This window comes from Cervus canadensis, chromosome 6, assembly GCF_019320065.1.
Source record: "Cervus canadensis isolate Bull #8, Minnesota chromosome 6, ASM1932006v1, whole genome shotgun sequence".
Lineage (NCBI taxonomy): Eukaryota > Metazoa > Chordata > Mammalia > Artiodactyla > Cervidae > Cervus > Cervus canadensis.
In genome coordinates, this window is record NC_057391.1 from 80,023,823 (window position 1) to 80,040,171 (window position 16,349).

A 16,349-nucleotide genomic window follows, 5' to 3' on the forward strand; every position below is an offset into this window, starting at 1 on the left:
TATTGTAAAAAACTCACCTGCTTAGGTTGATCTACAAAAGCAGAAAGTCCTGGCTTCACAGAATCAAAAATTTCCCCTTCCAGAACTGGAAGCTGTCCTATGTTGTCCATGAGCAAAACAGAAGAGAGATGGCCGATTATCAAAAGTCAGACTCTTCCTGATCCTGGGCTCTGTATCATATTAACCTGCTATTTCCCCCAGCGATTCCAAGTCATCCCACCTGTGAGGAATGGCTTGAAGGAGTATTGGGTAGGGGGAGAGAGGATGAAAAGTAACCACCAAGGGCCCCTCTGCCATTTCTCTGGTGGGCACCTCGCTTCTACTCCTTTCCCTAGACTCGCTGTGTAACTTGAGAAGACTGAATATTCAGAAAACGCTAATTGTCAGGGTCCCCTCATTCCCTTTTCCAAGGGTGGTAGTGGTCTTCTTCTCAAGACCACTCTCAATATTCTGAACCCTGGAGTATTATTAATTCACCTTTGGAGAAAAGTAAAGACAAATTATAACTACACTTCTTAGACACATGGGTTCAGACTACAGGCAGTCCTGATCGCTTTTAATTTTACACCAAATTAAACCATATGTGTTCAGTTATAGTCCAAAGTTTTCTCTGAAGAAAGACATTCAGTGACTGTAAGATTCAGTAACTGACATCACACACTCTCAGCACATCTGTTTCTAGGAGGAGGAGATGTTAAACTGTGGATTTAAAGATGATGGTGAGGGTACCAGTTGTACTCACCTGGTATTTTCTGCACAAAGGTGTAAACATGAATTCGTGTTCCAGTGCTCCCTGCATCAAACATAATTCCATACAAGGTGCCGGCGCTGACATTGACAGGGCACATGGAAGACAGGAAGACCCCCTCAAACCAAGTCTGCTGCTCTCTGTGGAAGACAGTGCTGCAAACACAGGACGCTACCAGCATGAAAAAGGCTGCTCCCTGGGAAATGGCCATTCTCTTCCAAGATGTAGTGAGTCTTTTGTTACAGAAGCAGTGCTGCTAACACACCTGCAGTGGCTTCTAGGACAAAGACATGCAAGGTTAGACCAACCAGCCTCTTTGTTTACACTTGTAAAAGATGAAACACCCATTACAGAAATCCCACCCCTTTCCCCAAGCTGGTCCTTCTGTTCCTAAACACCTGCATAACAAGCTAGACTAGGGTGAAAGAGGCTCTGAGCACCTTTTCTGAAGAGTATCTGGTTGCAAGAGGAAATTGGGATTTAAAATATATTTCCCCATGCTCGTTTTTTTTCCCCTCTATTTTTTGGCCACAAGAAATCTTAGTTCCTCGACCAGGGATCAAACCTGCATCTCCTGCCCTGCTTTTAATAGTAGGTTGGATCACTCATACTCAAAGGCTCTCTCTGTCACCCTGCTCCTAATGTTGCATCTTATTTTGTTCTTTCCATTTTGATAATTTTGTCTTTAGATCATGAACCATGTGCCTTGCAGGATCTTAGTTCCCCAACCAGGTGTCCCCTGCAGTGGAAGTGTGGAGTCTTAACCAGTGGACCGCCAAAGAATTCCCTCTTACTTCTTTTTGATTGATAAATAGAAGCTTCAATTTCTGAATTAAAGTTATAAAGTTACAAAAAAGTTACAAAGTCCCTGGCATTGGGGTGTTCACAGCTTTTAAAAATCAGGCCACCGGTGACCAGTATTGCCAGTGGCTTGCACATTCAACCACATTTTAAGGAAATAAATCAACTTAATTCAAAAACACTTAAATAGACCATTATGGTTTTTAAAACATGCTTCACAGGTTTCAGGCCATGTTATCTTCATAAGCACTTAAGAGCAGAAGGGCAAATAAAGACAGAAAGGCTCAATGACCTGCTGAGTCATAAAGTGGTAAGTTATGGCAAGTTACTGCTTGTATTTCTTAATGTGCTTATGCCAAAGACAAAAAACTTGTAAGTGCTCAGTGTTATTTACTTTGGATTTTAGATACAAATGATGCAGAAAAACTAGAGTAAGGTTACATGGAAAAATGTCTCCTGCATAGGGTGCATTTTCTCCTGGTGTTATTGAGGAAGGTCACATCTATATCCTCCAACATTTCAGGCTTCCTTAGTTGCCTCTTATGTACTTTGCTCAAAACAGTTCTGGGTCTTCTGATTCACCTTTAACCTCTGAACTTTTCCTTATGTAAGTCATGGTTACTAGTTAAACAAGATCCAACTCCAAAGTCCTCATTCCCCAGTCCTCTAATCGCAATAGAATACTCAGTATGCTCGGAGTACGGATGAGGACTGTTTATCATTCTCAGATTTGTTGATCTGCCAGGAGGCGTTTTATCAAAATGTCTCTCTCCCTCCCTAGGTAACATATTACATAAAATAAAGCAAATTCAAGTTAACTGCATTTGGAATAACTGGAGTTGTTCTGAAGTACCTCAAAGACAGAGTGAGAATTACCAGTTTGAACACTCTTCAAGACTAAACTTCTATCCTGCAGTGAAGAATGAAAGCTATTGGCTAAGGAAAGCAAAACTTAGAATCTCAAAGGAAACTCGTCTCAGAAAATCAACCACTGCAACATGTCAGCTGCCGGGCCGGATTCATACTCACGTCTGCAATCACTCCCTTTGGCGGATTCTTCCTTTGCAGCAGCCAGACTGGTCATGTAGATCAACTTGAAGAACTGAAGACAAAAACAACCTTTCAGATTCTGAGTGTTAACAGATTGTGGCCTTGTCCAAAGCCCAGACCACATTCCACACTCTCCAGAAGTGTATTTAGGGGCTCTCCAGTCACCAGCCTGCTTCCACTGCTGTGACTGGTGGCACAGCAGCTTCTTCAGGGCTCACTCATACTTTTTTCTATTATTGTGGTTTCTGGGGAAAAAACAAACAACTCTCCAGCTTCTATTTTCATTAAGCAAACCTTTGTTTTTCTTCCAAAAGAAATTAAGGGGGAAAAAATGCACACCAGGTATCCTGTTTCACAAAGTGAAACCTGCAGCGTCATACCAGGTGTTCAGTGTAAAAGTAAACAGTAGATTTTAGAGAAAGCAAAAGATGAACACACAAACTGCACCATCTGCTCTCAGCATTTGCCTTCTAACACCACTTCCAACCACACTTTTCTTTAAGATTAGCTACTTTAAGGGAGGCATTAGAGAAGCTTACAACAAACAGCTTAGAGCACGCAGAAAGGCAGCCTGTTTCACCTGACGCCAGCCTACCAGGCCTGCTCACTCACTCTTAGTCTCTGCTCAGGGGGCACCTTCTCAGAGAGTCCTTCTTTGTCTACTATATTTAAAATCGCAACCCACCTGGTCACATACGTCTTCCATCAATACCTTCCTTCCCTGCTTTTTTTTCTCCACAGCACTCCTCGTCTTCTAATACACTATATAATTTACTACTTCTGGGGTTGTTTCTCATACTCCCTGCTCCTGATTCCCCCTGCCCTCCATGAGCTATGCATGGGCAGATAATTTTGTCTGTTCACAGATGTGTTCCTGGCACTGGAACGATACTGCCACATGGTAGGTGTTGAATATATTCTCTGAAGGGATGAATAGTGATCCAGTGATTCAGGGACTGGATCTCATCCATTTAATAAGAATATGTAACAAGTGACTTCTTTCCGAAAAGAGATTCATCATCTGCCCACTGGAAAATCATGATTCCAAACTTTCAGGATGGATGGTTTCTCCAAATGTGTGTCAGTTATATAACAAGTTTTATATGCTACTCAAAATAATGTATGTAGACTGGAGAGAATACATCAGTATATTTGAATTCACTCTTTCAGAATTAGTCTTCTCAACCTCTCTTGCTATCTCCTTATTCACCCCCAACAAAGCCCTCTCTTCTTTTGAGACTTTGATGCCAGCTGGGGTCAGTCACTATGCCCATCTCCTTCGAAAGTCTTTTCAGTGCATCTTTGTCTCTGTAGTAAACACCAATCTCCCCCAACTCAGCCTTCCTGGAGCATCACACTCTGGACTCCCTTCTTCCATGTCCCCCAGAGCTTCAGAGCCCACAATCCCACAGGACTTGGGCCCCCACACTGGGTACTCACCTGCTCGTGTCTGCCCAGTCCCTGTGATTCTTGCTCTCACTGTTGACTGCCTTTTGCTCTTTGCCCCATTTCACCCTTTTTGACGCTAGCCAGTTTCATCTGAATCACTTTCACCTTTGTGCTAGAGTTTGCAACCGTGTGGCATTTTGCTAACTCACTCCCTTCTTTGTTCTTCACTCCTCCCTTATCCACCTTTCTTCTGAGTACACATGATCGTCTGATTCATCTACTTTTATGATAGCTAAGTGCCAACTGGTACAATTACTGCTTATAGGGCTTAAGTTGCCAAGGAACTGAATTCTGTGTTGGTTTTTACACAGGAGATCATAACTAATGTTTTTACAACATTATTTAATTATGTTACATTTATAAAACATGTAGTCTTGTAAGAATATTACCTATCCCCTACTAATGCATGTTTTTACAACATTAGCCCAATAGTAGAGAAGTGAGTAGCACTCTTCAAAAGCTTCCATTTCTGTGATGAACTTAGGAGACTGGCATTGGATTGTCTAATTTATAAGCATCACTGAGTGTCTAATATATACCAGACACTGTGCTAGCTTCTAGATACAAAAGACAATTCAAATACAGACCCAGCTCCTGAGGAAGACTTCAGCTTACTAGAAGAAACAGACAGATAAACCAATAGCCGTACTATACCGTGGCAAGTTCTCTGACAGAACTATGCACAGATATAGTTCTGTGCATATGGCAGGAGTGGATATAAGGGACAAGTAACTCATCATAGAAGGAGAAGGATGGATGTGGGAAGGGAGTGGGAAGCTTTTTAAGGGATGAGAGGCATAAGCTTGGTCCTGAATCAGAGGCAGGAATTACCATGGGAAGTGACACAGGAGAATTCTGAGAACTTCAGCTCCTACAAGTTCAGTATGGCTGGAATGTAGAGGTGTAACAGAATAGAGAACTGGCATGAGAAAGAATTGTTCTGGAGATATCAAATCAGATTTCCAAATGAGTGGACCTGTTTTCCTTAAACAGTTCCCTGGTGACACCTGACTGTTATTAATGTCTTTCTATTCCCTCCTTAAGCAAATATCGACTAACTTGGTTAAAATGACAGTATTTCCCAACAGTGTAAAATAATGGAATGAGAGAGATGATTAGGAAGGTCTACCAAAAAGTCTGAAAACACTGAAATGTAAAAGCTTCCACTGCCAATTCTTCTCAGTTCCACAACAAAGCTGACTTTAACAAAGTAAAAATTGAACATAAAGCAAGCTTAAAATATAACTGAAGGAAATTTTTAAACAGTAAGCTGATGGGACTGAATTAGCCCAAACACCTAGAATATAAGTTAGACAAAATAAAACCAAAGTGGGTCTAACTGGGTAAGTCTGGGACAGATTTCAGCACAGTAAGCAATGCCTCATTTGAGGATATAACTTAGGACTTACAGATCCAATACCAAGGGCCAAGGACCACAGCCCCAGAACACCTTGCTATTTGAAGGGTGTATAGGGGAAGGAAAGAAATAGCTTTCATACTCCTAAAGCCAACTGCTGAGCCTGGAACATGTCAGTAAATACATCCTGAATGGACCTGATACAACTGGGCTGATGGCATCTGCAGACAGGAGCACTGGGGCAGGGAGCGCTCCTTCTCCCAGTGTCTTACGATGGCTGTGTGTCACATCCCCAACTTTATTCCCTCCAAAGCAGCCCACAGGAGCACTGTTCTAGGAAGTCTATTTATTCACATATGTATTCATTCAGCCACTCCAGAAATGATCAGTTGCCTAATGCTACTTATAAGTAACAGCATGCAAAGATAAATCATCTTAGATCTTCCCTTTAAGAGACTACAGTAAACAGGAAAAATTTAATTTAACTACCTTTGTGAAGTTAAAATGTGACAAGCAGCTCAGTTCTATGCTCTGAGATTTCAAAGCAGGGAGAGATTACTTCGAGCTGGTACGGTCAGAGAAAGCTTTGTGAAAGAGGAAGCTTCTGAGAAGGGTAATGAAGAGGGGAATTAGGACATGGGAGGAGTGCTTTTCAGGAAAAAATAAAATATGAATCAAGACCTGGATGTAGAGAGGATACCCCAAGGGACAGTAAACAGATCATTTTGTTGTAGAAAACAAAATTGGAAAGGCAAACTGAGGTCAGATAGTAGAATATACCAAATGCTCAGCTAAGGAATTCAGACTTCACGTTGGAGGCCATGTGAAGCCACTGAAAATTTTGAGCAAGGGAGTGTCACAAATATGAGTCTGGCAGTTACATGTAAGAAATAGGGTGGGGAGCCTTGGTAGGTTCCACTCACTTATCTAATAATCACATCTTTTTAAGTTAATAATGAAAATGATAAAGGAGCCCAATGCACAGATGATTAAATCTACCTAGAGGATTAGGAAAGGCATCATGAGATGACATTTGAACTGATTACAAAGTGAACAGAAGTAACTACATAAATAAGAGAGATGTGGACAAAGAGCAGAGGGACTATAGAAAGATGAAAACAGCAAGGAAATTATGGATAGTTTGATTTCATTTTTAAATTTCCTCAAGAATTTCTTGTCAAAAGTTGAGAAACAAAATGAAAACAAAAAATAGATTAGAATGGAAGAGATTACAGGGAGGTTAGCATTTAATGCTGAGGAAAGACTAGCCAAAGGAAAACAATCTGAGGTAAAAACAGCTATCATTTATTGAGATCTTAATATCTGCCAAGCACTGTGTGAAGTATTTCACATGGGTTATCTCATTTAATCTCACAATACCACTCTGTGAGGTAGATTTTACAATTAACAGCCCCATTCTAGAAATAAGAAAACTGAGCCTTAAGTAATTTAAGACCACGCAGCAGTTAAGAGAAAAGAGCCAGAAATCAAACTCAGATGGTCTAATTCTAGAGCCCACAGTGTTATCCGCTAGGTCACTGGAAGGGTCAGCTGATATGGCACTAGGGAAAGGTAGCTGTCAGGTGGGGAAGAGCACAGAGCAGAGAAGGATGGTCTTACAGCAGCTTGGGCCCTTTCCTGTGTATGACCAAGAACTGATCTGTGTCCTGCCACTCCACCTTTATCAATTACATTTCCAGAATCTGACCGTTTCTGAACACTTCCACCACCACTGTCTTGGCCCAAGCCACCATCATCTTTCATGTGATTTATTCTCTCCTTTTTTACCCTCACTCCCCTAGAGTCTAACATACCTTTCTATTGCAAAGTCTAGCAATCACTTCCCATTTCCCTCAGAGTAGCAAGGTCCAAACAGGACTCATGGATCCACCTGCTCTGCCTCCCACCCCATTATCTCTGACCTCACTCCTAATGGTTTTCACCTCACTCGCGCCACCCACACTGATCTCTGTGCTTAAATGTCACATATACTCCTGCCTTAGGGTCTTGCTCTAGCTTCCCCCACTCTCTGGAACCATTTTTTCCCAAACATTCACTTGATCAGCTTCTTTAAATCATTGTTCAGATGCCGTTTCCTTATAGACATCTATCTTGACTACTATAACTACCTCCCTCATGTGTCCCCTACTTCTATCTGCTTTTTCAATCCCCCTTACACTGATTTACTTTTTTTTTCCATACCACTCGTCACTTCTTACACACTAGATGGCTTATTTACTATGATTGCTATCTGTGTTTCTCTGATATGAACTCCTTAAGAGCAGAAATCTTTTTTTTTTGTTTGTCTTGTTTTGATGTAACCTAAGCACCTAGAAGAGTATCCAAGAAGGTGTTCAATCAGAAATAACAATAGGTAGCACTGACACATAAACACGATCATGTCTAAAGCAGATTAACTAGTGGGAAGCTGCTATATACACAGGGAGCCCAGCCGGGCTCTCCGTGATGACTGAGAGGGATGGGATGGGAGGGGAGAGGGCGGTTTAAGAGGGAGGGGATATATATATATATATATAAAACTGACTTAAGCTGTTGTATGGCAGAAATCAACACAACATTGTAAAGCAATCATCCTCCAATTAAAAAACAAAAAAGAAGTGACATAGTAATAAACTACAGTGACATAAAAAGGGAAAATACTTTCATAAGTAAACAAATATTTAAGAGGGAATATAATGATTAATGAATACCTTCAATTTGTGTTAGGAGAAACTATAATTTTCTTTTTCTGAATCTGTAAGTTCGATAGCTAAACTGAACTTCTTTAACCAAACACATTCAACTGTTAAAACTGTTATAAGGTGGCGCTAGTGGTAAAGAACCTGCCTGCCAATGCAGGAGACCTAAGAGATATGGGTTTGATCCCTGGGTCAAGAAGATCCCCTGGAGAAGGAAATGGCAACCCACTCCAGTATTCTTGCCTGGAGAATCCCATGGACAGAGGAGCCTGGTGGGCTATAGATCACGCAATTGCAGAGTCAAACATGACTGAAGCAACCTGGCACAAAAGATAGTGTGCACTGTTTACATTGTCCAAATTCTCTTCTACATATAAAACCAATACGTATTTTAGAATACTGCACCTTAGTTATCAATTGTTGCACAACAAACAACTCCAAAACTTAGTTGCTTAGAATGACAACAGACATTTATTATCTCACAGTTTCTGTAGTTCAGGAATTTGGGAGTGATGTAATTGGATAGTTCTGGCTCAGGGTCTCTCATGATACTGTAGTCAAGATGTAGGCTGGGACTGCAGTCATCCGAAGGTTTGGCTAAGGCTGAGGACCCACCTCCGTGGCTGGCAAGCTGATTTTTTGGCTGTTAGAAAAACGCCTCAGTTGCTTCCCACATGGACTCTCCATAGGGCTTTAAATGTCTTCATAATATGGTGGCTGGCTTCCTCCAGAGTAGGCAATTCAAGAGAGGGCAATGCAAAGGCAGCAATACTTTGTATGACCCTGCAGGTCACAAACTATCACTTCGCTGTATTCCATTGGTCATACAGACCAATGCTGATACAACGTGCAAGGAACTACACAAACGTATAAATACTGGAGGTGAGGATCAGTGGAGGCTATCTTGGAGACTGGCTACTTCCAATTATAACCAGTATCTGTATAATATTTTGTGTTCAGCTCCCCCCCCCCACTTTATATATATTTCTATTAACACAACTTACATACTTCTTGCTTTAGAAACTATGTTATTCCAATGATATGAACTCTTGAAAATTAAAAATGTCATGGACTTTTAATTGCTCTGAAAATATCATATCCCACCAGTTGAAGCCATCCATTTATGTTACAGTCCCAATATTTTACTTAAGGAAAAGAATTAAAGTCAGAAAAACTACAACTCAAACAATGTCCTGCTTATTCCTAAGAGTGAAAACAAATTTGAATACTTCAAATAAAAGTCAGGTAATTTTAGAAACAAGTAGGAAGAAAAGAGTCACTACATTTCAGATTGCAGATATCAGTTAATAACTGAATAATAAAAATTAAATACAGAATCAAGGAAAATAAAGAGTGAAAATAACTATACTAACAGAATAGCAACTTATACAGAGAAAAAAAATCCTAACACAATGGTAGCATTAGTTATTAATACTTAGGTACTGAAAAGATATTTGGTAGAAAAGGTTGAGACTGACAACTAACAGATTTGAAAACCACAGAAAAATTTTATAACCAGCAGTTTTTAAATATTAACTAGATAAAAGAAGGTTTCTTAAAAAAACAACTTTTGTTAAATTATTGCCAAGGATCTATAATAAGACCTGTGAGCATGGGGAGTGACTGAACAGTAAGAAGAATTTCCCAACAATATGCACTGTCTCATGTGATGGGGAGAGGAGAACTTTGAGCTGAGGGCTCAACCCTCATCTGATCACATTGTCCAAATGGATTCACAGATCAGAAGGCTGGTGGAAAAAGAGTTCTTTTAAAGTCCCTCCAACACTAAGATCAAATACTCTCTCAAAAAGGAACTAGAATTCACGCACTGGTAGTTACCAACAAATATAAACTTATTTCCTATGAACAGATTAGTTCTTTCTATACTTTATTCCATTTTAATCAAAACATTATTAGACATGTGTCAAGAAGGGCCGCTCTGTACAATGAACCATCTGAGTCTTATACTGAAATGAGATGAGGCAGTGCATGACCTCATTCTTCATTGTTTCAAGCCTGACTTAGCTACAATAATCACTGCACAAGGAGAGCTCTTGCTATTGCTGCCTTGCTTTCTTCACAAGTCACAAGGCCTTTTTTTACCCATTCATTAAAAGTAGAAAGTCCTTTAGGTAAGAAGATACTATTAATCAGGAGGGGATTAATACTGCTCCAATAAGCAAATATAATGAAAATCTACAATGATAAACTATCTCTGCCTCCAAACCCATATCCACCGTGGGAGGCACTTATTTGCAGAAGAGTAATTACAAGGATCAGTGCCATTTGTCACTGGTTATATTGGAGTTTGTGATAAGTGAAAATGTATTTTCCTTTTCTTGTTATTAAGTGAAAAACAGCTACTCCTTCAAACATGTTGAATCAAAATGAACAACTTGAGGAAGGTAAATATTACAATGACATCTCATGTATAAAACCAAGAACAGTGGCTCCACATATGTACATTTCCTCAAATATGTCTTTCTGATACGTCTTCTCTAAATACCATAACATTTTAATTTTAATAGTGTTTGGTAAAAATGTTCCTAAAGTGACATATTTTATTCATGGTCCAGAGTTATGATTATGACCATCAGTTATATTTTTCTGTAAACTTGGGATGCCTTCGGGGACTATATGTCTAGAGGACTGTTTGCCCTTCTGTCAACAAATAGTCCCAGATTGCTATGCTTTTGAGCTAGTTTTCCTTAACATCATGCTATCTGTTATCACCGATCAGTGCTGTCATGTGCCTGCCTCCTTCAGTAAGCTGCCACCATCTAATTTTGAAAACTCTTTTGTGGGACATGAATCAAAGAGTCACAATTACTAGACTTTTATGTCAACTTACACAAATGAGGGCCTCTCCAACAAGGATTGTGGAATTTGTGACAGCTTTTACTGGCTCATTAATCTCTTTCCATTTACTGTGAGTTCTCAGCTAGGAATAAAAAAGCAGAAATCTGACCTATGGGACTTCCCTGGCCCAGCGGTTGAAATCTGCCTTCTAAGGCAGGGGGTATGGGTTTGATCCCTAGTCCAGGAATACTCCACATGCCTCGGGGCAACTAAACCCATGTAGCACAACTACTGAGCCCTTGCTCTAGAGTCCATGAGCCGCAACTACTGAAGCCCACAGCTTGTGCTCCACAACAAGAGAAGCCACCACAGTGAGAAGCCCACTCACCGCAACTAGAGAGAAGACCCCGCTCGCTGCAAGCAGAGAAAGAAAATGCCTGCATGTAGCAACGAAGACCTGGCATGGTCAAATAAATAAAAAGAAATCTAACCTACAGAAAAAGAGGGTATTACTTTATATAAGTTACTTACCAATATTTTCTTTTCCTTCTGGGCTTTCCACTTTGTTTCCTTTAACTAATGTATCAGTTTTTCAACCTGTAGAAGATGGATACAGATACTCATCAGAGCAAAGTTCTTTCTCCCTTTTTTCTTTTCTCCTATTTTTGATGCAATTATCTCTTTCTATATTTCTATTTCCAATCTATTTAGGCTTTGGAAAGTGGATTATCAAACTAATCTCCTAACCTGTAATCTAGTACTCGGCCTCTTTCTCTTCTTTTAAAATTCCTTTTCACTCAGACTGCACCTGCAGCCACTCTAATAAAACCACTTGCTTACAAAATCCGCAGTAACAGGAGAAGGCAAGTTACACTTCCTGTAAAAGCTACAGTACATTTTTGAGTTTATATACTTTGTGAGATCTTTTTTTTTTTGGCTGTGAAGAACTCAAATACCAGTTGTGTCTTCCACAATATGACTGAGAGTGGCACTCTAATACAAAATGAATATGTGGTCAAAGGGGCCTAGTCAGTCCCAGTCACAGGTACATACTTACAAGACTGAAAACAGGGGCTCAAACAGTATTTTTACATCAATGTTCACTGCAGAATTATTCGCAATGGCCAGAAGTGGAAAAAACCCAAGTGTTCATTAACAGATGCATAGATAAACAAAATAGGACACATACACAAATACAATGGAATATTATTTAGCTATAAAAAGCAAAGACTTTCTGATACATGCTACAACATGAACCTTGAAGATGTTATGCTGAGACACACAAAAATATGATTCCACTTACACAAACTATCTAGAAAAAGCAAATCTGTAGAAACAGAAAGTAGATTAGAGTTTACCAGGGGTTGTGGTGAGAGGAGAATGCGAGCTATTGCTTAACAGGTCCAGAGTCTCTGCTGGGGTGATGAAAAATGTAAATAGATAAGAGTGATAGCTGTACACCACTATGAAAGTAATTACACCATCGATCTGCACACTTACAACGGTTAAAACGACAATTTTTATGTTATATATATTTTAGCACAGTAAAAAAATAATTCTTTAAAAGCAGAGGGAATCAAGTACTGCAAACATAAGATCATAAGAGGAAAGACTTGGGCTATTATCTCAACATAGCAACAGTTATGACAATACTCACCCCTGAACTACCTCATGAGCCAATTATTACTTAAATTCTGATACTCAGAAAATGTCTTTAAGCATCTGAGTTTATATAGTATCTTCTATTCTCTCAGAAATAGAAAGCTAAACTTACCAGTGCAACATAAACCTGTCAAGAGAGGATGTAAACAATGTAATAAATTGTAACTACAGGGCCTCCAAAGCAATTCTTTTTAATAAAGGTCCTCTTACAGGTTGTTGCCTACAACTTTAACACTTCTCCAGGTATTCTCTTGGTTTCCCAGAATGGAATTAGTGACATCTACCCCTACGCATGCAATCTTGACCACAGTTCTATTAGGTTTTCTTTTTAAAAACACTCATATTGTGTACACACTAATACCTGAACTCAAAACAAGAGACACCTCGAACTGATTATCTCCAAACAACCCCCTTCCTCAGTGCCCCTGCCCAATTAAGAGAGGGTTAAATGGATTCTCTAATTTCCTGCTCCTGTTAATGGTACCACAAGTTTCCTAATTTATGATGCAAAATTTTCATCATCTTTGCATTCTCCTCTCTCACATCCAATCTCTTATCAAGGGCTAATGATTTTTGCTTTGCAATATCTTTCCCATCTCTTTCTCTTTCTTCCCTCCTAGCCTCTTACTGATTATCTAAAGTCTGGCCTTTATCACTTCAGACTTTTGACCACTATAGCCTCTTAACTGGTCTTCCAGTCACCAAAGTTTCTCTTCTCAAACCCATACACGACTGTTTCTAAAATGTAATTTGCATCATTTTCCCACTAGACTGTAACTATATCATGTTAGGGATTCATTCACCTTTGAACACTGAACAATCTGGCATGTAATACATTTTTAATTCATCAGTGTTTATTGAATGAATTAATGAAATCATAAGTCCTAACACTTTCCTTCTAAAAACTTTCAATTTTCCACTGCCCATAACAGAAGTTACAAGCTCAAATACTGAAATACCTACTGGGGCCAGGCAGAAAATGTAAGTGAGTAAAGATGTGTGTAATCAACAGGAAGTGGTAGGGACTGTGCAAACTGGAAAGCACATGTCCCATCTAAAGGGTATGTTACTTGCTGTTCCCACAAATTGCTGCCATAATGAAATACAGGTCTAGTGTGTTGCCAGGTCTTCTGATTTTTCAAGATAAGCTAAGAGCACAGATTTCTAAGAATCTGGTTTTTAAATGCGTGTGTTCGTCGCTCAGTGTCTGACTCCTTGTGACCCCATGGACTGCAGCCCACCAGGCTCCTGTCCACAGACTTCTCCAGGCAAGAATACTGGAGTGAGGTGCCAGTGACAACTAATACCATTAAAAAAAACCCCAAAACACCATGCAGGCAAAATGAAACATATCTATGGGCCAAATCCAGTCCTCAAGCTACAAGTTGGTGACTCCTTGCTCTGTAGGATAAAAGACAAACTTCTTGCCTAACATTCTAATTCCTTCTAAGTCCCAGGCTATTCTGCCAAAGTTTTTGCCCACACAAGAACACCCTGTGCTAAGCAAGCATCAGAATCACCTGCGGGGCTTGTTAAAATATATAACTTGATTGCAGGCTTCACTGTCAGGATTTCCAGTTCAACACAGTAGGTATCAAGTGGGGGTGGAGAATGTGCACGTCTAACAAGTTACCAGAAGATGCTGACACTTACAGGTGTGTGGACCATCCTGTGGGAACCACTGCTCTGGTTAAATTATGCTGTCTCCAACACACTGATTCTGCTCATTTGTTTCACCTTCCCCGAAAGTCTTCCCTTTTACTTTCAGCCTACCTCCTCCTGTAAACTTCCTGTGACAGTCTTTCATGCCTCCAAACTGCTGTAGCATTTAAAGTTCATACCATCTCCCCTTAATTCATCACTGCTTAGTGGAGATGTATAGCTTCCAATTGAGGCTGTACAGTCTCAGAGATCAACGATCAGGTCAGCACCTAATACACCTGACCGTAAGCCATTTGAAGGCTGGGGCCTGTCTTGGTTCCCACTATACCCCTTGAGCTATCAGAGCCTGGTATTCAGTTGGTACTTACTAAACATTTCTTAAACGAATGAAAATTGGACAGACCCATCAAATGAAGAGTGCGGAGAAGCAGACCTGAAATTTGGGTATATAACCTTTCTTAAACAACTGACTTTAAGTATTGTGTGATGGCTTTTCAGAATGGACAATAAAAACTAAACATTTTGCAAATACATTGTCAATAGATAATAATTATATGTGGAAACAGATTTTGTATGTAAATAAAACAGTGAATATTTAAAAGAAAACAAATTGAAAATTTGTAAGATTAAATCTTTTATTTGTACCACATGGCTTCCCTGGTGGCTCGGTGGTAAAGAATCTGCCTGTCAATGCAACTAGATGCAGGAGACATGGGTTCAATCCCTGGGTCTGGAGGATCCCCTGGAGTAGGAAAGGGCAACCCACTCCGATATTCTTGTCTGGAAAATCCCATGGACAGAAGAGCCTGGGAGAGTGTAGTCCATGGGGTTGCAAAGAGTTGGACATGACTGACTGTGCACGCATGCAACAACAAAATGCAATGAAAAAGTAGGATGAAATTAACTAATCCTCCATAATATTCAGAAATATTGATGAGTTTCCTTCAGATAGAGTTTTGAGGACAATATATTTATTCAAGATTCTAAAGGCTGTGTAAAAACAAGATCAGAAATGGTTCACCTAGCTTCTCCAACTTATAGAACAGCATCAGTGCTATCAGGCAATTTCAAGGATGACTTACAAGTAGAAATGATACTGTGCAGGGCCCTAGGAGGCTCCTGGGCACAAGGCCTTTCTGTGTTCCCCATTTCTTTGATTATAAGAAACAGCCTTCATTCACCCTCCCTGATGTTCCCTGAGTTTCAAGGGGCAGATTCAAGAAGTTGTTAATTAGGGAAGGGAGTGAATTGAGACCAGGGTTAAACAGCCAGAAGCAGCCTTGGGTCAAAGTCTTGTTTCCCATCAATGGACACGTGCAAAGATATTTTTGAGCTATTTTGCAGATACTGAAACTCCCTCCAGGTGGGAGAAGTTGTGATATGCTGCCCAAGAGCATGTAGACACCAGATCAGTTAAACTTGAGGCCGATGGATGTTGACTCCTACTTACCAACTCACCACCAAACCATCAGAAGAATGTCCATGAGCTGATCACATCCTCTTTTACTATAAAACTTGTCACTATCTTCCCCACATTGGAACACATAGTTTCAAGAGCATGAGCCTGCTGTGTCCCCCTTTGCCTGGCAAAGCAATAAAGCTCTTCTTTTTTACTTCACCCAAAACTCTGTCTCCGAGATCTGATTTGCACAGGTGGACAGAGAAGCTGAGAATCTGGTGTCAGAAACTCGGTCTCCAAGCTAAACCAGAATAAAGCTACAGATGCCTTTTACAGAGTAAACCTAATTTTGAAACTACTGGAAGAAAAAAAAATTATAAATAATAATATGTAGTTTTAAAATAATTTTGAGATATAGTCTTAAGTTCTTATTTGGCTTTTTGAGAAACTCCACACTTGATGATCAATGGGATAACAGAAAAGTTGACATTATTTGGCAAAGACAGAAAATCCAATTTGGGAAAAATGATAATAATGACAACAAAACAACCCAGGAGCAAAAGAAGCACATTTACAGCTTTAAGATAGCAGAGATGTTACCTTACATTCAGATACCTGCCCTACCTACCAGGACCATAATGATCTTGTCTGTGTGAGGATTCAGCCAAGACACTCCGCATTTCTGTGTTAACCAGGAACTGTGCACACTGGGCAGGAAAAAAA

At 39.9% G+C, this 16,349-nt stretch overlaps 1 protein-coding gene across 6 annotated transcripts in view; it reads right to left on the minus strand.

The window, feature by feature from the left end:
• The window catches only part of ENTPD5 (ectonucleoside triphosphate diphosphohydrolase 5 (inactive)), a 32,820-nt gene that overhangs the window by 14,037 nt on the left and 2,434 nt on the right, over positions 1–16,349 (minus strand). For 2 of the 6 annotated variants that reach the window (XM_043472529.1, XM_043472530.1), the window contains exons 2-7: positions 16,255–16,333; positions 12,262–12,318; positions 11,435–11,500; positions 2,579–2,651; positions 743–1,025; positions 18–97 (exon numbers count right to left, since the gene is read on the minus strand). In XM_043472529.1, coding sequence (XP_043328464.1) covers positions 18–97; positions 743–959 — 297 coding nt within the window. In that variant the 5' untranslated portion in view covers positions 960–1,025; positions 2,579–2,651; positions 11,435–11,500; positions 12,262–12,318; positions 16,255–16,333. Of the gene's footprint in view, positions 1–17; positions 98–742; positions 1,026–2,578; positions 2,652–4,039; positions 4,189–11,434; positions 11,501–12,261; positions 12,319–16,254; positions 16,334–16,349 lie in introns of those variants that run through there. The other 4 variants (XM_043472528.1, XM_043472526.1, XM_043472531.1 and 1 more) reach the window with 4 other exon arrangements.